The sequence below is a fragment of the Macrosteles quadrilineatus genome, unplaced genomic scaffold (genome assembly GCF_028750875.1).
Source record: "Macrosteles quadrilineatus isolate MER2022 unplaced genomic scaffold, UCM_ALF_1.0 Scaffold_8__2_contigs__length_117827958, whole genome shotgun sequence".
NCBI lineage: Eukaryota > Metazoa > Arthropoda > Insecta > Hemiptera > Cicadellidae > Macrosteles > Macrosteles quadrilineatus.
The window spans coordinates 90,749,395-90,773,179 of NW_026542601.1; the positions used below are offsets into that span (position 1 = coordinate 90,749,395).

Sequence of the window (23,785 nt, forward strand, 5' to 3'; positions counted from 1 at the left end):
AAAGATGTATACTGGGTCCAAACTGCAGGGCTCATGTGAAAGACAAGTTAGTTTAGTTACAATTAAAACCACTTTCAATCGCATCCTGTTAAACCAAAGCTCGGGTTAATAATCAAAAATAGATAATTCAAAATTATTTGAAAATTGGCCAGGTAACGGCAACTGTCTTCAATGGTGCAACCATTTGGCAACCACTGTGAAGATTTTTAATACAGCGTAAAGAATTATCATCGTACATCTTTTTATAGTCATTGATTACGTGAAGAAATAGGTTATCCAAAATGGCCTCACCCCCTTTATTTTGGTTGGTGGGTTTAGACTGTATATTTCATTTTGAAGTTATACATACATGACTATATCTTGTACATGGAAGAGAATCAGTCTGATAAAGAATTTTTGGAAATCAGTATCACATATAACACTGGCAATGAAACAGCCTGAAGTTAGTTGACCATACCTGGCGGAGTTGGTCGAGGTGGGGGTGTGTTGGAGTAGGCTTGCTGTGCGGAGAACTCAATGACTTCATAGTCAGGGTCTGGTGGCGGAGGTACAACAGGGGGAGGGGGAGGCGGGGGCGCAGCCGTAGTTCGTGCTTGCTGAAACATACATAACGGATATCGCTAAAAGAAATATGTAGATATTGCGTCCCCCTTAAATTCAATTAAGGTAACTTACAACTTTAAGGATATCAATTATAGCTGGGAAGCTAAGTGGTTATTTTCTCAACTAATAATCAAAAGGTTGACAGCCAGTTCGATCCTAAGTCAAAATCTTTTCAAAGGTTCGAAACTGGACCAAAGTTGTACTTGAACATTGGGCTTTTGATAAATGATCCAGGCTACAAGACTGGCACTTAGTAAACTAATGTATTTTTAAAACAACCTTCCCAACCTACTATTGTAGATCATACACAAAGATCTTTACAAACTAGGTAGGTATAGAGTTACAATTTTTAAGTTTATAAAAACATAACATAACATAAAAGGTAGAAGGTAATCAAACCTAATATTTAGATCCTAAAATTTTTAGTGATAGCAATTAGATGAAAATTTGTTAGACGTTAAAAAATGTGTTTTTTACTGTCTTTTATGAAGGTTAATTGTTTTTTTACGAATAAAATTTCTTTCCTCACTTATATAATCTGAGAATTGTACCATTTAATGTAGCTACAAATACCTCCCAAATCAGCTCAAATAAAAAGTCGAATGTAAAAGACAAATCAAGGCTCAAGACTCAAACAATCACAGTCTTTGTTTAACGATCTTCTTACATAGGTTTTTGCCACAGCCTGAACTTTGTCATGAGCTGTGTTTTGTGTTACGATTAATTTTCAACTCAGGATATATAAAACTGGTCTGTCACATGCTGCTCTCTTTTCAGTGAATTTGAGTCAAATTAATTAACTTACTGCACCCCATTCTTGTTTTAGTTAAATCTTCAAACAATTAAAAACAAATTATTTGTTGCTTTCTTTGAACAAAAACCTTGTTTCAAATTGTACCTTTTTTTAAATCACAAACACAATATTATAATATTTAAACTATAAATTTCTATATTTTGAGAGTTTTCATTCCAAAATATTTATAAAGAAATTTGAGCAATGTAATTGCGGTTCCAGGACCATTGACCATATGACCAATACAACAATGAAACAAATGAAATGTTTAAAATTATCTGAAAAAAAAATAGAATAATGATGTGGCCCTAATGGATAAAAAACCAGGGGTACAAAACCAACTGTAAATTCATAAATCATCTCTACCATAATTACAGAAGGTTTGTGTTTTTCTGGTAATTTACGGATGTTTGGAAAGAAAAGACAGGTTTGTGGATGGAGACACGACGGCTGTGTTGAACCTAAATATACACTTGCCTGGAGCTCAGCCAACAAGACTAGACTTGTCTTGTACATCTCCATAACCATGTAACTATGTAGCGAAAACTTGCTACCGTCTACTGTCTGTTGGAATCTTGCCTATTGGGTACCTTCTATTTGAATTTGAAGTAGCCTTGACACCTTTATGTTCAGTTATCTATTTTACACGGAGCTTTATGGTGTAAAAAAATGTTAAATCCTAATGCTGTATAAGTGCTAAAGAACAGATCTTTACAAAGCTATTCATCAGCAGGAAAAGGGAGCAGATATAACCTCTTTCTTATGGCAGTCTGAAATCACGGTTAATCAATTAATTATTGAAATTTTCAAAGGTACCTGGAACCTAAAAAAAATTGAAAAATACTTCCATTTTTTATTTGGTGGCCTTTTTTTTGACCTAGGACTCTAGGCACGAGCCTGGGATTGTTTTTCACATTACTTCAGGCTAGACCTAGGAGTTGCGGCATTATCACATAGATAAAATCCATTGGTGACTTGGCGGGGATCGAACCCGGGACCTCAGTAACCACTACGCCAGCTCGCTCCCCCTTTGGTGGAAATAGAGGTCCTTGAACTTTTTGCTGCACATATCTTTTATCCAATTTTGACTATTGAGTTGGATAAATACTCACTAGCCATGGAGGCATCGTGCGTGCTGCTCGCAGCCGAGATGACGGTGATGCAGTGGGTAAGGGTCGCCATCGCTCTTCCTTCACGTTCTAGAAAACAACAATAGCAAATTTTTATAATATAGAAGTATTTCACTAGTTAAATTTAATACTTAAATAATAAAAAATAGTTAAAGTAATTTCAATACTTTAGGGAAGTAGAAAACGATAAGTGAATTTCAAATTTAAGAGAGGATCAAGTGACAAGGGTGTGACTGCGGTGACAGGCTTTTAAAACACTTCGACCACGCTGCCTATGCCAAGGTCTGCATGTGTCTGAAGATGTCAAATATGCTCAACGGCCGTAACAACAGTATCGGTAACAGCGTTTAAGCCGATTAACATGAATTTTAAATAATTGTGTTGTTGATTTCATTTGAAAATTTGCTACATCATTTTTCAAGGTTGTAAAATTGATGGCTCTAACTTCTATGTAAAAGTCAATGGCTCTAGCCACAGTTCAAACTAAGTTGAGTTTAGCCTACTTCTTGAAGAATTTTGTACACAATTTAAAAAAATATAAACTGGAAATTATGAACTGAAACTTAAGAGTACAATGTACTTATCATATTTTAAATCAATTGGCTCACTTTTTGGCATTTTGGAGCTGTTTAATCATGAGTTTTGAGTTCAGGATTAAACATTTCTGAAGAGTTAACACATAATTAAAACCCTTTCAGTGCTATGCGACGATATATCATTGTGCGTCTTTTTCCTGAAAAGTGCTATGGAACGAAATCGCGTTGTTCATGTTTCATCCGAAAAGTGCTAAGCGACGATATATTGTACCAGCGAGAGTTTCGATTGTGTGAGTCAAATGGGCATATCGGTTGACTCAGTTGTTGTTTTGACAACGACAGTTTCTTCCGATTCCTCATAGGATCGAGGCCTGATATATATTTCCTTAGCACTTTTGAGATGAAAAATTTTATTTTAGCAAATTTCCCACATGGGGAATTAGCTATTACCGTAGGTCTCATGGTAAGACCTTAATCCGGGCTACCGATTTACTTTTTCGTTTTGAGGTCCCCAGAGGCCAAAAACACCATCCGTTCAAATTCATAAATATACAGGGTGAGTTTCTACTGACCGTGTTAACTTCGCCCGTGGGTTCTACTCACTAAAAGGAACAAAAAAGTTCCTATAAACCCATGTCCGATTTTCGACCGTTTGGCTGTTTTGGGGGATTTTGTGTTTTTCTTATTTTATTAGACTTTGCTCCACAATTTATGTAATAAAAACTTAACCAATTACTTTAGAGAGTTATAGTTAAAATCATTGGAAAGAACATTAAATTTGCTATAAATCAAAGATTTCATTCAACAATTATACCATTACATAGTCCACGTTATAACCAAAATAAAGTAAAAATGTCATTAAATTAATTAATTACGATAATTTTTATGGGCCTCCTTTGATACATAAACCTGCATTTATGCAATGTTTAAATGCATAAAAAACTTGGCATTTTAATAATCTTTCAAATGATATGCTATTCAATACTATTATTGATATAAACCAGTGAGAAATTACTAATAAACTACAATAAAACACGGTTTACGGATTTTGTTTTTGCACAGTTTTACTGTTAATAATAATTACTGTATACTCCATGATGTATTTTATTGAACTATCTGATAAAATTTGTACATTATTTTAACTTTTAAATATTTATTAAAATTATCTGAATTAATAAAATGTATAAACTCAAGGTTTTTCACATTTTCAAAGATGTAGTGTGTTTGATTCTTAAATGCTGTGTAATTAGTTTTACCTTGTGCTTGATTAAGTCAGCTTTTATTGATTTGTCATCTATAGCTAGATAACTCAGCTGTTTGAACATACCTTGTTGAGTAATTTGCTGTTTTAACTTTATATTTCCAAGTCAATTATGAGTTTTTCAACATTTATTAAAATATGGAGCCTTTTACCAATCAAGATTATGCCAACATGATGAATACAGTAAATACAGTAATTATTATTAACAGTAAAACTGTGCAAAAACAAAATCTGTAAACCGTGTTTTATTGTAGTTTATTAGTAATTTCTCACTGGTTTATATCAATAATAGTATTGAATAGCATATCATTTGAAAGATTATTAAAATGCCAAGTTGTTTATGCATTTCAACATTGCATAAATGCAGGTTTATGTATCAAAGGAGGCTCATAAAAGTTATCGTAATTAATTAATTTAATGACATTTTTACTTTATTTTGTATATAACGTGGACTATGTAATGGTATAATTGTTGAATGAAACCTTTGATTTATAGCAAATTTAATGTTCTTTCCAATGATTTTAACTACAACTCTCTAAAGTAATTGATTAAGTTTTTATTACATAAATTGTGGAGCAAAGTCTAATAAAATAAGAAAAACACAAAATCCCCCAAAACAGCCAAACGGTCGAAAATCGGACATGGGTTTATAGGAACTTTTTTGTTCCTTTTAGAGAGTAGAACCCACTGGCGAAGTTAACATGGTCAGTAGAAACTCACCCTGTATATGTGTGTGTGTGTGTGTGTCTGTTAGCGAGATAACTGGAGCAAAAATGATGCGATTTTGATTAAATTTGGTACAAACGTGTAAACCTTTGTTTATTGTAACGAGTTCACAAAACAGCATGATTGAACTATGGGAATGGGGACTTATGGGGTTTTTATGCGGTAAAAATTAGTCTTTCTCATTTTTGACTCTAAAAACATAAAATTTCACAATTTCTTTTGAGAACATTTTGTAGAGCTTAAAAAAAGAGACAATTTTGTATCCTGAAGTGTTATTTTATGCCTAACGGTTACGGAGATAATTAAAAAATCTTTAAATTTAAAATTCACACGTTATTCTTATGGACAAGATAAACTGTTGTAGTTTAAATTTTTATCAAATTCGGCAATTTTGTTTATTTCATACTAAGCTAATTTTACCAATCTATACTATTATAAAAAAGAGGTGGTTGCTGTATGTATGGGAAAAGTAAACGCGAAAAATACTGGTCGGATTGGGCTGAAATTTGGCATGATGATAGCTCACATTCCCGATTAACATATAGGCATATTCTTATTTCAAAAATCCTTTCGGGCTCCACCCCAGTGGCTCTGGAGTTTCCCATGTTAACCTTATGAGAAATGAAATTATTGAATCTTAACAGCTGTTTCAATTAAACAAGTTGGTTCTGTTCTGTGATGTTCAATAGCATTAAAGTTACAAGGATTACCAACAGGTTGCAGCACTAGCACTATTATTTCTTTTACATTTATGACAACAGCTAATTTGCAACCAAAAGGTGAGTGAGCGTAGCGAACGAACTTCAACCTGGAGGCAAGTGAGCGTAGCGAACGAGCTAACCTGAAGGCAAGTGAGCGTAGCGAACGAGCTAACCTGAAGGAAAGTTAGCGCAGCAAACGAGCTCCAACCTAAAGGTGAGTGAGCGTAGCGAACGAACTTCAACCAGGACGTGATTGAGCCATGCAAACGAGATCATCTTGAAAATTAAGAAGTTAAACGGGGCAAAGCCCGCGGGTTACAGCTAGTATTTCAATAAAAAACACACCTCAATACCTTCCCTGTAGCAGCAAACCTAGGTACTCATTAAAATTAATTTTCAGGTAATATTTTAGTAGAAATCCAGCCAGGTAAATGGAAATTCGCTAAGTCTGCAGGTTTGCTGCGGCGAGGGCATTTACCCATTTTTCTCACACACTATTAGACTTTGCCCCCCCCCTGGCAAGCCTAGCACATTTGGTACAAAATAAGTTAAATAAATAACATAACTCTAGCATTTTTCGGACAAAAAATTCTATCATCAAAAGGGTTAAACAATTAAATTGAAGGCCTACATGAAATCATTTAAATCAATAAGGATCTTAATAAATAAAAAGAATTTTAAAAGGGTAATTAGTATACGATAATTAATAATGTAAAAACAAAATAAGAATCATATACATTAATCGATAAATAATAGGCCCTAGTTTAAATGTTAAGTTTGGTGGACCGGTGGCTTGCAAGGTTAAAATATAGCAAACATGACATGATAATGAAAATATTCGTTTAACCTCAAAACCCCCAAGTTACTCTATAGCTAGCCCGATATTTCTATTTCCAGCTTTAACAACCCTTTTTCCAAATTTAACATATAGGTGTAATGCTTTATAGCTATTACTATGGTATTGATTAACTAACTTAGCGGGAGTAAAAAGTCCATATTAAAAAATTATATTAAGTTTGCTTTCTCCTAGACAACAATAAAAATTAACACAGATAACTATAAATAACTGCAAACATATTGATAAGCATCAACATGGTTTAGTTTTTGATTAAAAAATAAGCAATCGCTATTGTGTATAATAACTAATAGAATTAGGATTTTCGGGGAGTAGAGGAGATTCAAGTTTACTTACCAAATAAATATAAATTCAAAACAATTCAAAACTAACACGACAACTTGTCATTATTGGCTTTATGTCATTAAGATTATGGCAATGGCAATAATGGACAGCTGATCTGTCAAAGTCAAAGAGGGTTGCGGTTGACTTCAGCCATTGATTAGAATAGAATAGAATAGAAACGTCTTTTATTTGAAGCGGTTTTCAGTACATAAATACACTGCTTTTCAAAACAACTCAAGTCAGGTACAAAGTCTGCAATACAATAATAAAAGAGAACAAATAATTTAACTAAAACTAATTCAACCAGCCTATATTTACAAATAAAGTTTTTTTGTTTCTTGTCTGAAAGCCTTATAACTTAAATTTTTAATTCTTTCAGGTAAGGAATTGTATTCCTGAGGGCCGAAAAAAGAAAACCCCTTCTTACTACCTACATTCAAAGTTTACACGAGGCAAATGCAGTAGGCTATCCTGTCTTGTGCACCTATCTCGTATTTCTTTTCGAGTGGTTAGTTTATCTTTGAGGTAGCCGAGGGTCTGTTGGTTTTGACCACTTTATGTACTATGGCAACAGTTTCAAGGACGCAAACAACCTGCACTGGTAACATTTCACTTCTTTCTGATATGTGATATGTGATCAAATTTTTTTAGATCATATACAAATCTTAGAGCATTATTTTGCAAGCGGTCCAAGATATTCAAATTTTCAGCTGACAAAGAAAACCCAAAGGCAGGCAAAGCATAGTTTATTATTGGCATTACCAGGGATCTAACCATTTGTAATTTTACATTCTCAGCTAATATATGCCTAAATCTATTTAACACTCTGAGTAAAGATATGACCCTTTGTACGATTGTTTTTACTTGCTTTGAAAATTTTAATTCTGTATCAATCGTAAGCCCAAGGACTTTAAAAGCCTCAGTAACCTTCAATAAATCATTTTCCAAAAGTATATTTACATTATTTCGGTGGCTTAAAAGAGTGTTTCTCAAGCAATTGCTGAAATGTATTACTGAACACTTCTCAGTATTTAACCTAAGACAATGATTTTTTGACCACTGATAAATATTTGTCAAATCAGCATTTATTGCCTGTTCTGCCTGCAAAATCTCTGAATCTTTGAATGAGAAGAGTAGCTGTGAATCGTCGGCATACGAAAAGAGAGAACAGTGGGACAATGTTTCATTCATGTCAGCAGTATACAAGATAAACAAAAGAGGCCCAAGCACACTTCCTTGAGGCACTCCACATGTTTTTGGAAGGGCTTTAGAGGTAACTCCATCCACCTTGGTTACCTGCATTCTGTTTTCAAGGTAAGATTGAAACCAATTTTGGGCTGTTTGGTCAAAGTTATAATACTTTAATTTGGCTCTTAGTAGCTCGAAGTCAACAGAGTCAAAAGCTTGGGCAAAGTCTAAAGTTACCATGGCACTATTGAGCTTATTATCTTTAGCTCTGTACAGCTGATCTATAACGTTCAGCAAAGCCGATGTTGTGCTGAAGCCTCTCCTAAAGCCTGACTGGTTATCATGCAATATATTTTCAATAGCCAACAACATGATTATGAACATGAAACATGATTACAAGACAATATTCACGTCTTCATTTTTCTAATATAGCGTTACATTACACCATTGACTTTAGATACGATTCTAGTTATAGACTTCTCAATCCTGTTATAAAAAATGTAGAGCTTGATTTTATTTGTATTTTGCGTCCTAAAACGTTTGAAAGTGCTGGGTAAATGAAAGTGTATGCGTACATATTTGGTTGTGTAGTTTTGAGGTTTAGTTAAAGAAACATAGTACGTTAATAGTAATCATAGCATATTTCACAACCACACCACACAAGCAAGTACCCCCCTCCATTTGCAATGGTTTCTAAACCTCTACTACTACAGGACAGGGCCACATTAATTTCAAAGCAGCTTTGATTAACACTGAATACATATTGTCATATTCCTGTGGAGAATATTACTGACACCATTATTTGCTCTTTATATGAACAAAATAACACAAATCAACACGTAATATTTGCCAAAAAAGGAAGCTAAAATATTAATCTCATGTTACTATACGACACATATATAACTATGGGTGTCTGCGCGTGCACCCAGAGATATAATCAATCATCTATCATTATGTGTTCGTAAATTTACAATCAATAAATTTACCGTCCAGAATAGAAGAGATCGGGCGTTACAGACTCTTACACGCCCCCGCAGTTTGCAATGGAATTCATTATACCCAAGAGGAGTCGTGTGCCAAAACTAATTTAATGTAGGCCCCTTATAACGTGGCACCAACCGTGCTGAGATTGGCTGGACTAGAATATCACTGCTTCCGCAAGTTGTAACGTTTGTTTGAAACATATAAGTAAGGTTCATTTGTAAGAGGGAAATAATCAAACCTTTACCATGATCATTTACAATTTATCAATACAGTATTAAATTAGGTTCCACACCTTGTTTCTTATTGGTCTCATGAGTAAAATATAGGTGAAGGTAGGAGTAGTAGGTAATAGTTAAAAATAGATAACAGTGTTAGATAGATCATGGTAACAGTTAAATCAATTTAAAAAATAACTATTTTGATTTTTTCCCCGAAGAAAATAATTAATTATTTTATTTTATAACCGAATTGTATCGTTCTGAATGTAAAATGTCAAATTAACGAATGTAAATTATAATGTCGGCACATGATTTACTACTACTAATTAATTCAGAGAAAAATCCATACAATTTTAACTAGGCCTACTCTTTTGATGGATAAGGTCCCTTAGTTGCCATTAGCTGTATGGGCTATTAATTAACAGCTGTGTCTAAGGAACATGTCGGCCACTCATCCTACACTCATCCTTCACTCATATTTGGGTTAAAATACGCACATAGTGGCGTCCCCATCTTAAATAATTGATAATTGATACTTTCCATATTTCAGTTTATTGTAAGTGCCTACTTACAATAACAGATCAATGCAAATGTTTGAAAAATTTGGTAAATGACAGTAAATCATAATTATACAACTACAAATATGTATATTTCGGGTGTATCAGGCCTAGAACGTAGTTATGCCATTGTTGGTTTCACAGGTATATTGAGGTTATAAATGACCAAGACTACCTAATTTACCCCCTCCCGCCCATTACCTGCATATCGTGGAAGGCGCTGTTCGGCCGCTGCCCGACGCACGACTGAGGAACTAATTTTAGTCTTCGGCGGCGTTTTTGAACTTGCGCCAAGGCGGTGTTTTTAACCCACCGTCACCCCATCCTCTTATACTTCAGTTCGTCGACTCTAGGATTCAGTAATTGGGAAAGACACTTGTTAAAGTTGATTTATTGCTTATTTATGTCCATAAACATTACTAAAGCTAAAGAAATCACAAGCATTTTAGTGAAAAATTCTAGGATATGAGATTATTGCAAAGTTGATGCAAAATCTGTTCAAAGCTCGATACCTAAATGGTATCCAGTTGAATTTTATAAAGTGTTGCTACCTCATATATACTTAATGAAAGCAATACTTTCTCCATACTATGGTACGGTATAGGGGGAGAAAATAATAATCAGCTGAAGCTCTTCTTGTTTTTAGTATTTTTTGTCCCATACTTGTCTTTGTCTTGTTGCATTAATTGTTGTCCAACTTAGCATTGGTATGATACTGTTGTTTACAAATTGGCTACAGCTATTTTTTACCAATATATTTGTAGGGCTTTAAGTGGAATTTGGGCATAGGCTTATGGCACCACTTGTAGACTATTTCAAGCTCTAGCCTCTATTAAAGTGTTTAACCTAACCTAAATACCTTTTGAGAAAGTATCATAAAGTCTCTCAATATGTTGCAATGGCTGAGTTCATCACCCTTTGAAGAGGAGGCTATGACCAGTTTTCATGTTCTTATATTAAGACCTATGTTTTAAAAATCAGGTTTCGGAGAAGCCAAAAGCCCCGTCAAAATGTGTACTTGTAATATTCAACTTAAAAGAAGTCAATTCAGTATGTTTAAATATTAATATTATTTACATATTTAAATATTAGAAATATGTTGTTGAGTCTGCAAATTTTCTCATAAAATTAAGCCGAAAGATGCCTGGGCGAACCATCATGTTTTGTAAATCTTTATTGTGTCTTTTTTTTCTCTAGAGAAAAATTTAAAGTTTTAAAAGTAGATAGTATTAAGTAACACTTTTATCAACCATTTTCCAGTGGAGAAAATATTTGAGCTAAATTGTTTATTTGATTTTTTCAACAGAAAAAACAACTAATGAACATATAAAGTACAAAAAATATCATCAAAATGAAATAAGAAGGTATAATCTGATTAAGGTCATAGTTATGCCGATTTGTCCCTAAGTATAAAACTTAGAAATCAAGTACATGTAACTTACTGTAGACACTTCAACAACATAGTTTCCAAAAGTCTGATTACATTGCTAGTTGACTCATACGAGAAGTGCATACAGGTTTTACAATGAGAGGTTCTATATATAGAGCGAAGGTCACACAAAGCTCCCGTTCTCAAATAAGGTGCCAAAACGGGCAAGGCCTTTACCTTAGATCGTATTATTATTTGCAGTACAGTATTTATAAGTAAACAATATTATGTAATCCTTTGAATACAGTACCAGGGATTATTCAGTGATTTATTTCTACCTTTTTTTATTTTTCTCCCTAATAAACGGAAAATCTACACTAAAGAAGTTTTTTGCCTACACACACAGTAAGGATTTCAATAAGGACCACAAGAGCCGGTTACTGTTTTTAAGCGGTGACTTACAACAGACAGGTAAACTCATGATTGCACACCCAGACCTTACAGATTAGAATCTAATGCTGCCTCAACAACGCCTTCGTTTGATCAGTCTACTGCACTAACAACCCTTCAAACTTGAAATAGTTTTAAACATGACTAGCAGGTAAAAGGGGGAAAAATTTAAACACCTATTAGAAATTCAGAGGTTAACGAAATGAACAAGATCCAAAACGTTTAACTTAATAAAGCTTATATTTGTATATGGTACAAAAGTGAATAAATTATAAATATGATCTTTTTTTAAATTAAAAGATATTCAATGAGGTACAAAGTGGTCGTAGTAGCTGCGGGTGTAGTCGATCATCAAGTCTTGAGTACACTCTGGTAGTTCACCCACCACCAGTCCCGGTGACCCACCATAGCGTGTGAACGGAGGAACTACAGTCTCTGGTCCTAGGATGGTGTTGTCCTCTATCATACAACAGTCCTTCAGCACACATCTGCGACCCTACACAAACATATATGTTACGCGTTTCCCTTACCTTAACATGTAGTATGTAGGCTGCCGCCTGATCAAATTATATTCAAACTATTTGTGAAAGTACAGCAGAAACATATTTCAACGCTGAACTAAAAGCCAATTATTGCTAGAAATGGACACAAATGAACCTCCCTAAAAAAAATTCTTTTAAAATTGTAATATCTATTAGAGGAAATTACCTAAGAAAAACACTGTTACAAGTCGTTAAACTTGTGTAAACTATTGTGTATACATAGTTATCCAATTTTGTAAAATTGATGTTATTTGTAAATTGTTTTAATATTTATGGAAAAGTTGGCGGAAGCTAATGGAGCGATGATGAGACAGTGCAACCAGGTAAAGTAAGAGGCAAAACCAAATCATGAAAAATAAAAACAGAGGAACTGCAATAATTTCTTAAAATCAACGTCTGTGTTAGGTTTTTTGTTCATTAAACGTTGTATAAAATCACTCTTTATTACGTTCAGTTAGAAGAGTTTCTCTCGAGATTTTTTTACTCATACTTTTATTTTGTAAGGCCTAGTAAGAATTTTATAAAATGACAAATAAGTTACATTATATTATCGCTCAGTATTAAATATAAAAAATTTTGACGTATATTCTATATAAAGTGGAATAAACCTTTATTCGCAAAACAGGTAGGCCCAACCCTAGATCCATCAACACGCAAATTTCTTTTGAGAGTGCTCAGATGGAGCTAATAAAAGAGTCTAGGGGTCGATACAATGAGATCCACAGTTTCAACTAACTAATCTTCGTATTACTATTGAGGGCTCAGAAGCACTCAGGAAAAATCATGTACAGGTTTAAGAGGATCAATACATCCGCACTATCGGCAAGTGTTGAATTTTGAACTGTTTGGAACCCTCCTTGAAATTCGGTATTTTATACATTCTTTATTTGGGTTTATTTTAATGGCACTGGTGGCAATGCAAATAAACACAGCAGTGTTCTGGGACTGTGTTAAACAATTTAACTACTAAATCACAGTAAACCTTACAACAAAACTGTGTAGTTTACACAGTCGTGCATTCCTAAAGAAGCGGTATGAAATGTTAACAAACTGCTGTTAAATAGCTATTAGGATTAAGACAACTCTTATTATATTACTTAGGAAGGATTAATGAGGTTATACTGCACATAAACTTTAACTAAAATATCTTTTCATTAAGTAGATATATTGCACTTACAATGACAACATTTTTGCCAATATGTACGTATGAGCCTATGACTGCAGCGCTAACAACAGAGTTTTCTCCAACAAAGACATGTTCACCCATGTGAAGAGGGAAGAAAGCAACTCTGAAGAAAAATAAATAGAATCAGTAAGTTATAACACTATCATAGACTAACCAACACAAGTAGACTTGCCATCCCATTGTAAATTTTGAAGCTCGTTTTTCATGTCTAGGTCATGTCAGTGTCACTGGTGGCCAGTGTTGGCAAAATTGTGTTTCTATTATTTTAGAGTTAATTTCATGATTTGTGCTTTACTGTTTGGTTATAGAGGATGAGATGTTGTTTATGATTATATCGTTTTATTTTGTCGAACTGGGTTTTAAATGACTGAAATAACAAAAAAACGAATTGTAAATAAAACACAGACTCTGCAGTACACCGGACAGAACTAACGATAAAATTGGCTTCAACTGTTCCGTAAGGATGGGAAATCTACTAAGGGAATATGTTTTATCAATGACACTATCAAGACCAATATTTCTGCTTGTGTTTTATCATTTTTTCTATTTTTAACTATTAATTGAAATGGGGACGCCACCTTTGAACCCAAATATGAGTGAAAGATGAGTGTCAGAATGGATCAAGATGTCTTGAGTAGCATTGTTACTGACTAACAACAGCTGTTTCATTAATCAGAACCATTTGATTAAAAGCCCAAATAACTAATCAGCTGGGTCCAGTTTCAAACTATTATAAAGCTATACACTTTTTTTTAAGAAACCGGCAACCTTTTAACCTGGCGAACATTTTATCTACTGACCCACCCAGCTCCATCCTAGTTGTCCTAAATTGTTCCATATAGTTTTAGAAGGAATAAGCTCTTTACTTGTCAATCTTACACCAACCTTATATTGTTAGATCAAATGGACATTACATGTTTCCCCCCAGTTAGTCTGTTTATTACTTTTTTCCCTAACACATGTACGTGTAACTGATTCATAGCCTAATTTTCATTTTCTGTCTTCTATCGTAGAAGGATATTACTTTATTCATTGGGCTTTAGACTTAACATAGTTGACAGTAAAACTAGCAAATTTTTACAACCAAACTGAGACATTCTTACCCTTTGCTGAACTTTTTAAACGGTGGTCTGATGACAGAGTTTTTACTGATGACACAATGCCGTCCAATACGAACATTTGCTAAATCACCTCTGATGATAGCATCGGATTGCACTATCACTTTGCCATTGAGAACAATGTTCTGTGAGCCACACAACACAGTTTGTTTGCTCACTTTGTTTCCTGATGCCTGAAATATTACAACTTGTCAAATTTACTGTCTCAGTGTGATACAGACACATGTGGACAGTATAACAGTATAATCTCTCTGCGTTGTTGTGACGTTCCTGTGGTAAAAAACTACTGTGGCTGTTAAAAAACGTTATCTCCTCTTTAACTTAAATTATGTCTATTCCTTATAGCCTTATAATGGCAAAACATTCTCACACAAAAACTTGTATCCTAATTTACTGATCTAAATTAGCTTTTGAATATTCATAACCCTGACAATTTCTCTTAGCATTTAAAAAGGGTAGGTACGGTACTTTATTATTCTAAGAATTGTTTGGATGTAGAACTACCCTATGCAATTAAATGAGTTTGGAAATAATAATGAAAAGATAAAAAATTGTTCTTTAAATTTTATATTTATTGATTAGTGACTTGGCTACAACATAAAAAAAGGCAACAACCAAATAAAAAGGTAACTTAATAATGTCAAGAACCACGATGATTACAAGGCGTTGCTTTGGCCTACCCTCCTTATAAAAGACGGTATTTTATATCAAAACACTAGCAAATTTCCCTATAGGGAAGTAGCTATTACCTTAGGTGGCACGGTAAGACCTAGACACGGGACCAATTTTCTTTTTCATTTTGTTGTCTCCTGAGGCCAAAAACACAATTTGTTCAAAATTTTAAATATGTATAGCCTACCTACGTCATGAAAGTGATAAATAGAGCAATTTTGATCCGACTTTGAAATTTGGCTTGAGGGTGTAGAGAAGGTTAAATCTGAATGAGTATGCAACCCAAAAAGTTCGGGTCATGGAAAGATGGGGTTAATTGGGTTTTAAATTTTCAAAAATGGTTTTTTTCAAATTTATACAGTTTATAATACATGGAAATGCCCAATATTCATTTAGGTCTACAGCCTTGTTGGGTGCTTTTCCGTTAAAGGGAACATTCATTATTATTGGTGATTTTTTTTTTTCGATTTATCAATATTTTTTGAACCCATATGTTGATTAACGAATTGAAACAAATCAGCTAACAAATTCAATAAATAGCCTAACTTACATATTGTTCAGTCTCAGCAACAATTACAAAAAATATTATATTGAAATGAAACTGTTCTAAACTAACCTAACATAACTAACCAAACTTGCTGCAAGGTACCATTTTAAATTCCGTTTGATATTCTCCACATTCCTTTTCTGTTAGGTTATCAAACGGAATTTTGAAATGGTACAGAAAGTTTGGTTGGCTGCACTTTACTTGACGTCCTACACTCATTCGAATGAAAATATCGATCGATATATCGAATAATCGATTGCTTCATTCGATATATCGTTTGGTTAGTTAGGTAAGGTTAACCTAACCTAACTAACCAAACGATATATCGAATGAAACAATCGAATGAAAATATCGAATCGAAAAAAACAATCGAATGAGTGTAGGACGTCAAGTAAAGTGCAGCCGTTTGGTTAGTTAAAAATGTGTTAGGTTAGTTTAGAACAGCTTCATTTCTTAATCCATGTTAGGCCTATAATATTTTGCCTATACAAGATCAGTTGTCAATTTGTACGGAAATTTAAATGCATTTGAAGATATGAAAACAGAAAGAATAAGGACCGTAGAAACTAAACAAAAATATTGATATATCGACAAAAGTCATCAATAATATTGAAAATAGCGGATACAAACCGAAACATGTAACTTAAACAACCTTCTATAAAATTGAGCTGTACATGTCGAATTTGTAAGGTAGGCCTATGTAACCTATTTCGTATTGAATATTAAGCTATAAGTTAACAGCTCAGGAGCTAGAATGGAGATGAAATTTAATACTGAACGTTTAACTTTGAAAGTAAGTTAGGCCTACCATTGTCTTAAGTTACAATAAAAGATTACGGTGAAAATCAAAAAAATACATTTGAAATTTTCATGTTATTCTTATTGAGAAAAATGAAACTGTTGTACGTTGCTTGTTTATGGGCCTTATATTTTTATCTAGTTTGGCCAATTTATTTTATTCGTCCTAACTTATTTTAGGTAAAAAAAAACCATTTCTACCTTTCCCTTAGCAGCAAACCTTAGTAAACTTACTTGTTATATCTAACGTTATTTAAGTGGGTAATAAACAGGCCTTATGTCGTGTTTATGGAAATAGTTTGGTAAAAATCTAGGCCTAATCAAATTAAAACAAACAAAGGGTAGACTTCCATATCTGTTGGCACAAACAACCGAATGAAAATATCGATTATTCGATTGTTTCATTCGATACACAAACGTAAATCTATTCGATAATGAAGTTTGAAGTACTGTTTATGGACAAATCCTAACAGCAAACATGCTGATGTCCGAAATGCAATGCAATTCAAAATTCTTGTTCCTAACTTACTAAATTTATGTCAAACGAGAGTTATTCCAACATTTCCCAACCTTATATTTTTATTTTAAACAAACAGAACCGACAAAAAATAATGAAAACTCATGTCACGTTCAAAGCTTCCTAACTTGACTTCATGCCATAGGACAGGTCTTAAGCTAACTTACCGTTTCAACATATTCCGACTTGTTGTAGTAAATATTTTGTAATTCCATTGTGGAATTTAACTGCAACTGCAATGGTATAATTAAGCTTCCATCAACAAATTGACTTAACAACAAAAGTAGACGATATATAATACCAATGCTTGCAGTCTAACCTAAATCCCATCCCAGACTTGACAGTAGCAATTAAGTTAGCAAATAATAAACAGATAAACTACTGACGACGACTGCTTCTTCTTGTTCTCTTCATGGAGTATAAATTATCATAAAAGATATCAAGACCGAAGTAGAAAATATCATAAAAGAAATGAAAAATAAACGGTCGGCTGGAACAGATGAATTGTCACCAAACCTGTTAAGAGAAGTTGCAGACCTCGTATCTATCCCTCTAGCTAACTTAATCAATGCCTCCTTTGAATGTGGCCAGTTCCCAGATGCCCTGAAAACGTCCATTATTAAGCCACTCCATAAAAAAGGAGATCGCCACCTCTGCGACAACTACAGACCTATAGCCATAACATCATCTATATCTAAGGTATTTGAAAAGATAATACTACTAAGACTATTAGAATTTTTTACAAAAAATAATGTTATTTCAGAGAAGCAATTTGGGTTCACAAAAAAGAAAACCACCACAGACGCAATGACTGACCTTATCTCAAATTTAGTAAATTCATTGGATGCAGGGGAACATACAATGGGCTTTTTTTCGATCTGAGCAAAGCCTTTGATATGGTGGATCACGCATTGCTTCTTGATAAGCTTTCTTGTCTTGGAGTGCAAGGGCTGGCACTGCAATGGTTTAAGTCATTCATTACAGGACGGAAGCAGTTTGTGATGATTCAGGCGGTGGATGACTTAGGATATCTGAATACCTACCGCTCACCCCATTGCGAGTCTGCTCGTGGCGTGCCTCAGGGGTCAGTCCTCGGTCCGGTGTTGTTCCTTGTCTTTGTGAATGATCTTCCATCAATTGTAAATTCTGGAAACATTTGTCTATTTGCTGATGACACGTCGCTCTCGGTTTCTGATCAAAATTTCGATGAACTCGAAATAAAGGCCTTTTTGCAAGCGAGCTCCATGATGCAGTGGTTCGAGGACAACTCATTGAGTCTAAATGCCAGAAAAACTGAATTTGTAAATTTTTCTATAAGTTCAGCTGGGAAAAACAAAAACAATTTCCTTTTGAATGATGTTGTGCTCGAGGCAGCTGATCAGGTTAAGTTCTTGGGATTGGTGCTCGATAGAAACCTGCGCTTTCATTCCCATATTGACACTGTGTGTAGAAGGATTTCTTCGGGAATCTTTCTTCTCCGCCAACTTTCTAAGTTTGCAAAATGCGATGTTCTAATTACAGCATATTATGGAGTGATTTTCCCGCACCTGATATACGCAGTGCCGGTGTGGGGGTGTGAGTGTGGGAAAACGTCTTTCCTTTTCCGACTCCAGAAGAGGGCAGTTAGGGCAGTCTTTGGTTTGAAAAGAAGAACATCTTGCAGGCAATACTTTATTTCATCACAAATTTTAACATTTCCCTCAATATACATTTTGGAAACTTTGATTCTCATTAAAAAAAACTTACACCAATACCAATCTTCACTTACACATTCCTATTCACTACGTAACAACTCCCATCTTAAATTACCATCTCATTCAACTACATTTTTCAAGAGACACTTTCATTACAATGGCATTAAACTTTTTAATCTCCTCCCTCCCTCCCTTCAGCTGGAGTCGGACTTGAACAGCTTTAAAAAGCAAATCAAAAAAATACTCTTGGCCAAGGGTTACTACAGTGTTCGAGATTGTGTCGCTGATGGGTTTAGTTAGTTAGTTTTTTTGTTGTTGTAAGAAGTAATTGATATTGTTTTATTGAAGCAACATTGTCTATTGTTTATTTTAATTTTAGTTCTATTATTTGACATGACCAATGCAAATTTTGTATCTGTTATTTTGGTTCAATAAATGAGTTATGAGTTGCTTTAAATTTGGTATTGCTATACCTAAAATGTTAAAAACCCGACAATTAATTAGCAATTATGCGATCAATCAATTGTTTTCAATCTGGGAGACATGACGTAAGCATATGACGGGAATTAATAGCACACCTATGTTTTTTACACCATGCCCACACCCTCAAGTAATAGTATATTACGTTACTAGTCCTGAAATAGGTGTTTACTTGACGAGTGTGGTTATACCTTTGACTATTATCCAATAGTCAATGTTTATACTTATCGTTGTTTAAACGATTCACGGTCTTTTCCTGGTTATCAAATCAAATCAAATCAAATCAATCAATCTTTATTCCGAGACAACAATGTACAAAAATCATACAATGCTGTATAGGCTGCGTCAATATGTAAATTAATAAAACATTTCAATGGTCAAAACAATTGTCAAAATATTCATCTAAGTCATAAAAACAGTATTTCAATAACAAATTCTTAACAGCTATTTTAAATTTATCTAATGGTAACTCTTGAATATAATATGGTAGATGATTGAATAACTTAATCGAGGAATATTTAAAGCTTTTTTGAGTAATACTATAAGTACAGTAATAATTTCTTAGTTTAGCACAGTTTCTGGTCTTATAACTATGGACATCACAGTGGGAAGACAAAGTGTTTAAGTTCTTTTTACAATACATAAGACAGTGAAAAATATATATACAATTAAGAGGCATGACAGATAAACAACTAAAAATGGGCTTACAATGAGTTTTCGGTGGAACACCAGCAATTAATCTAATAGCTCTCTTCTGCAACACAAATAAAGATTTTACATAACCACAATTAGCCCAAAGAATGGTACCATAGGTAAGATGACAGTGTATGTAGCTATAGTAAACAGTAAGCAGAACTTCCATTGAAACAACATTTTTTAATTTTCTTAATATAAACATACCTTTGGATATTTTAACAGCTACAAATTCTATATGTGATTCCCACTTCAAGTTGCTCTGAATTAAGATACCTAAAAATTTAACAGGTTGTTGATGAGAATCCTGTGTTAGCATAAGAAATTTTCAGGTCTTGTGTTTTATTTAAATTTAAAGACAGTTTGTTAGCATTACACCAGTCTACCATTGTATTAACAGAGCCAACGGTGATTCCATTCTGCAAGTCCTTATGAGTTTTAAAATTTAGACACACATCATCAGCATACATATAACAAGAAACACAATCATTCTGTAAATTATAAGGCATATCATTGACATAAATAATAAATAACAAAGGTCCTAAGATCGACCCTTGCGGAACGCCATGATGAGTCTCCACCAAATCCGACAGAACACCGTCAAAAAACACTGCCTGACTTCTACCACATAGATATGATTCCATCAATGCAACTGCGCTATCACTAAAACCTAAAAATCTTAGTTTTCTAAACAACAATTGATGTGACACAGTGTCAAAAGCCCTTGAGAGATCAAAGAACTTGGAGCAAACACTCTTTTTCAACTCCATCGCATCCAAAGTATCTTGAATATACATTAACACTGCATCTGTGGTTGACCGGCCTTTTCGAAAGCCAAACTGAACACCAGACAAAAGACTGTTAGATTCTAAAAAATGGATGATTTGCCATGAAAGTAATCTCTCAAGGACCTTTGACACTGTGGGAACCAATGCTACTGGTCTGTAATTCCCAGGAATGCTCCTGTTCCCCTTCTTAAAGATTGGAACAACCTTTGACACTTTAAACTTATCTGGAAAAGTATTACTGGAAATGCATGAATTAAAGATATGAGCCAAAACTTCACAGATATAAGCACTACTTATTTTAAGCATCTGAGAAGAAACACCAAATATGTCTAGGCTGGTACTGTTACTTAAATTATTAATAGCATCAAAAACTTTTTCAACTGACACATGAGAGAAATCAAATCTTACATCAACAACAGGAACATTTTCTAAAAATACATCAATACTATTTACTTTACATTATTAGGAATATTATCAACTAAGTTACTAATGCTATCAACAAAGAAGGAACTAAAGGCTTCTGCGTCAAGATTGTTGTTGTTAGCCTTCATAACTGGTAACTCGTTAATAGATAAACTATTTTTTATAATTTTCCACATCTCTTTGGGTTTATTACAGGCTCTAAGAATGCGATTGTTATTATAAACTAACTTTGCTTCTTTTACTTTATTGTTGTACACACTCAATAGTTTAAATCATTTAAATCATTAAATCATAGTTTACCCTCCTTAAATTTAAAATTCCCATGTTATTCCTATAGAGGTGTAGTTTGCTTGTTTATGGATATATTTTAATCAAATTTGGCAATTTTGTTTATTTCATACTAAGCTATCAACATTACAATAAAAACACACTTCAATACTTTCCTTGTAGCAGCAAATCTAGGTAATCGTTAAAATTAATGTTATTCAAATAGGAAATAAATCTGACAATTTTCAGGGTATATTTTAGTATAAATCCAGCCAGGTAAATGGAAATTCGGTTAGTCTCCAGGTTTGGTGCAGTGGGGGGGTTTTCCTTGCCTTGCATTGCTAGGATTTTGGAAACTGTACTAAAAAAGTTGTGTAGTATTGTATTCACCAATGTGTGTATTGTTGTCAATTGTGCGTATAAATAAAATAAAGTTAAGTAATTAAATATTATCGTAAATTTCACACTAAATTGTATTACTTTTTAGGAAGCTGAATTAATTTTAATCAGTTCAGTACCATCATTGACTTTTTGGGTATGACAAAAACTATGAATTCGGACAGTTTGCCCCCAAACGCGCTTGTGTACGGTATCTACAATTATTATTCTGTGCTTCAATGCCACACCACTTTTAAATGCCACAGACACAGATAACAAAAAAAGTAAAAACTATATCATCGTAAAATAAAGACTCAATCATCAAAGGATAAATGGTAAAAGCCAAATACTTTTGATTTCATAACATTTGATTTCATAAGCTGTATCATTTTGTAAAAACGAGCTGTTCCACACTGATCCAATTAAATAAAAAAGTTGCTTTTTATATTTTTCCAATAACAGACAATAGGTGGGCAAAAAAGGTGGAATATTATATAGTGAGTTTGGATACCCAGACGATTTGGTGAGTTTCTCTGTGTGTTCAATCATAATTGATTTCAACAAATAATCTATTCCAAATTTAAGCATAATGCTTATATGTACAAGATAATGATTTAAACAGATTTCACATTAAATTTAAATTCTGATTGTTTAAATAGTGATTGGAAGCGACACTAACTTCACTGATTGTGGTTTTGAAACCACCATGTAGCCTGTACTTGAAACTAAAATGATATACAGTTTTCTAGTATTGTATACCCAATGGTTTACCATCAAAGTGAAAAACGTTAGAAAGGGGAAAATCTGCATATTTATTTTAGTTTTAACACGTCATATAGCTATATAAACCAGTTACAAAATTAGAGCTTTAATAATATTCTTACATAATTCATTTTCTTTAAGACTCCGCCTGACAAACTGTCATACTCACGATTCTACTGTCGGATGGATCCTTAGTTTTAACAAGGGTGAGGTGGCTTTGGCATAAAATCAATGAGTCCAGAAAACACAAATGCCAAGCACTCATTTGGATTTTTGTTTATAGAAAATAGTTTTCAGTAAACATCACACAATCTTCACAGTAATATCTTTATAGTGTAGATAGTACGTAGTGTAGATAATAAGTTATGGCATACATGGTTATGAGTTGGTTGTGAATAAAAAGTAAAGAAAATAATTAATACTTTCTATGTGTATTTATAAATTAAATTAAAACATTAATTTATTGTGTTATTGGGTTCTATTAGATTTGCGTTTGAAATAAATCAGTTGGTCATTGAGCAATAACACAAACTATAAACATGGTCACGCAAAAGATTTGGCTCCAGGGGTTTTATTTGCACTTGAGTAGGAAGATAACCGGGGCCCATTTTCACAATAGTGCTTACCGTGGTCATTTTGGTAAGGAACATAACAGGGTTATATTTTCCAGTATTGCACGTGGAATTTTTCAAAAAGGGTTCAAAGTTCATCCTATATGAGTTAAAGCCGACTATGAACCCCAAGTGTTATGTACGAGATGAAAGAATCCCAAGTAATAACCGCATAATCAGATGTTGGACAGAGACAGGGAACGGGAATGGTAAACAAATTAAAGACTACCATTATTAAATTTAGGATAAAGCTAAAATACACTGAGGGGTACGACGGTGGGCAGGAATCATATATGAATTCATTATTCATTACAGCTTTTTGTTTTTAATTTGAACGTTTCACCTAATGCAAAAAGCACCCAAAATAGTGACTGCTCGTGTGCTAATGAGTTTGCGTCTAAAACTCGTATGATGTATGATGAAGAGAGACAAATATTTAACACATGAGAGTTGCTCAGTCTTTTGCGCTCGTGACACCACCTACTCAAACCTTGCCTGGCAACGTTCCTGTATTCCACAAATCAGTCTGTTTATTTTCAGTAAGATGTGCATATATTTATTCTCATAAAATAGAAAGAACTTGATTTTCCATCTAACAATTGTCTGTTTTTGT

At 33.7% G+C, this 23,785-nt stretch overlaps 2 protein-coding genes across 5 annotated transcripts in view; both read right to left on the bottom strand.

Annotated features, from left to right (window-relative positions):
* Positions 1–10,175, bottom strand: part of LOC128999403 (E3 ubiquitin-protein ligase lubel-like) — a 45,121-nt gene extending 34,946 nt beyond the window's left edge. For all 4 annotated transcript variants that reach the window (XM_054425898.1, XM_054425899.1, XM_054425901.1 and 1 more), the window contains exons 1-3: positions 10,079–10,175; positions 2,509–2,595; positions 458–596 (exon numbers count right to left, since the gene is read on the bottom strand). In XM_054425898.1, coding sequence (XP_054281873.1) covers positions 458–596; positions 2,509–2,595; positions 10,079–10,084 — 232 coding nt within the window. In that variant the 5' untranslated portion in view covers positions 10,085–10,175. The remainder of the gene's footprint in view (positions 1–457; positions 597–2,508; positions 2,596–10,078) is intronic.
* A 1,752-nt stretch (positions 10,176–11,927) lies between these two features.
* Positions 11,928–17,413, bottom strand: LOC129000761 (dynactin subunit 5-like). Its single transcript, XM_054427748.1, has 4 exons — positions 17,244–17,413; positions 14,528–14,715; positions 13,416–13,527; positions 11,928–12,192 (listed from the first exon to the last, which is right to left on the bottom strand). The coding sequence occupies exons 1-4, from the start codon at positions 17,289–17,291 to the stop codon at positions 12,001–12,003; spliced, it is 540 nt and encodes a 179-aa protein (XP_054283723.1). The 5' UTR covers positions 17,292–17,413; the 3' UTR covers positions 11,928–12,000.
* Between the last annotated feature and the right edge of the window lie 6,372 nt (positions 17,414–23,785).

What these genes read in the sequence shown, in the direction of transcription:
- LOC129000761 (XM_054427748.1), bottom strand. Translation starts at nt 17,291, where the DNA reads ATGGAATTACAAAATATTTACTACAACAAGTCGGAATATGTTGAAACG. An exon ending in TTTAAAAAGTTCAGCAAAGG is followed by an intron (nt 13,528 to 14,527) that starts GTAAGAATGTCT and finishes ATTTTTCTTCAG; the next exon opens with AGTTGCTTTCTTCCCTCTTC. An exon ending in TTGGCAAAAATGTTGTCATT is followed by an intron (nt 12,193 to 13,415) that starts GTAAGTGCAATA and finishes ATGTTTGTGTAG; the next exon opens with GGTCGCAGATGTGTGCTGAA.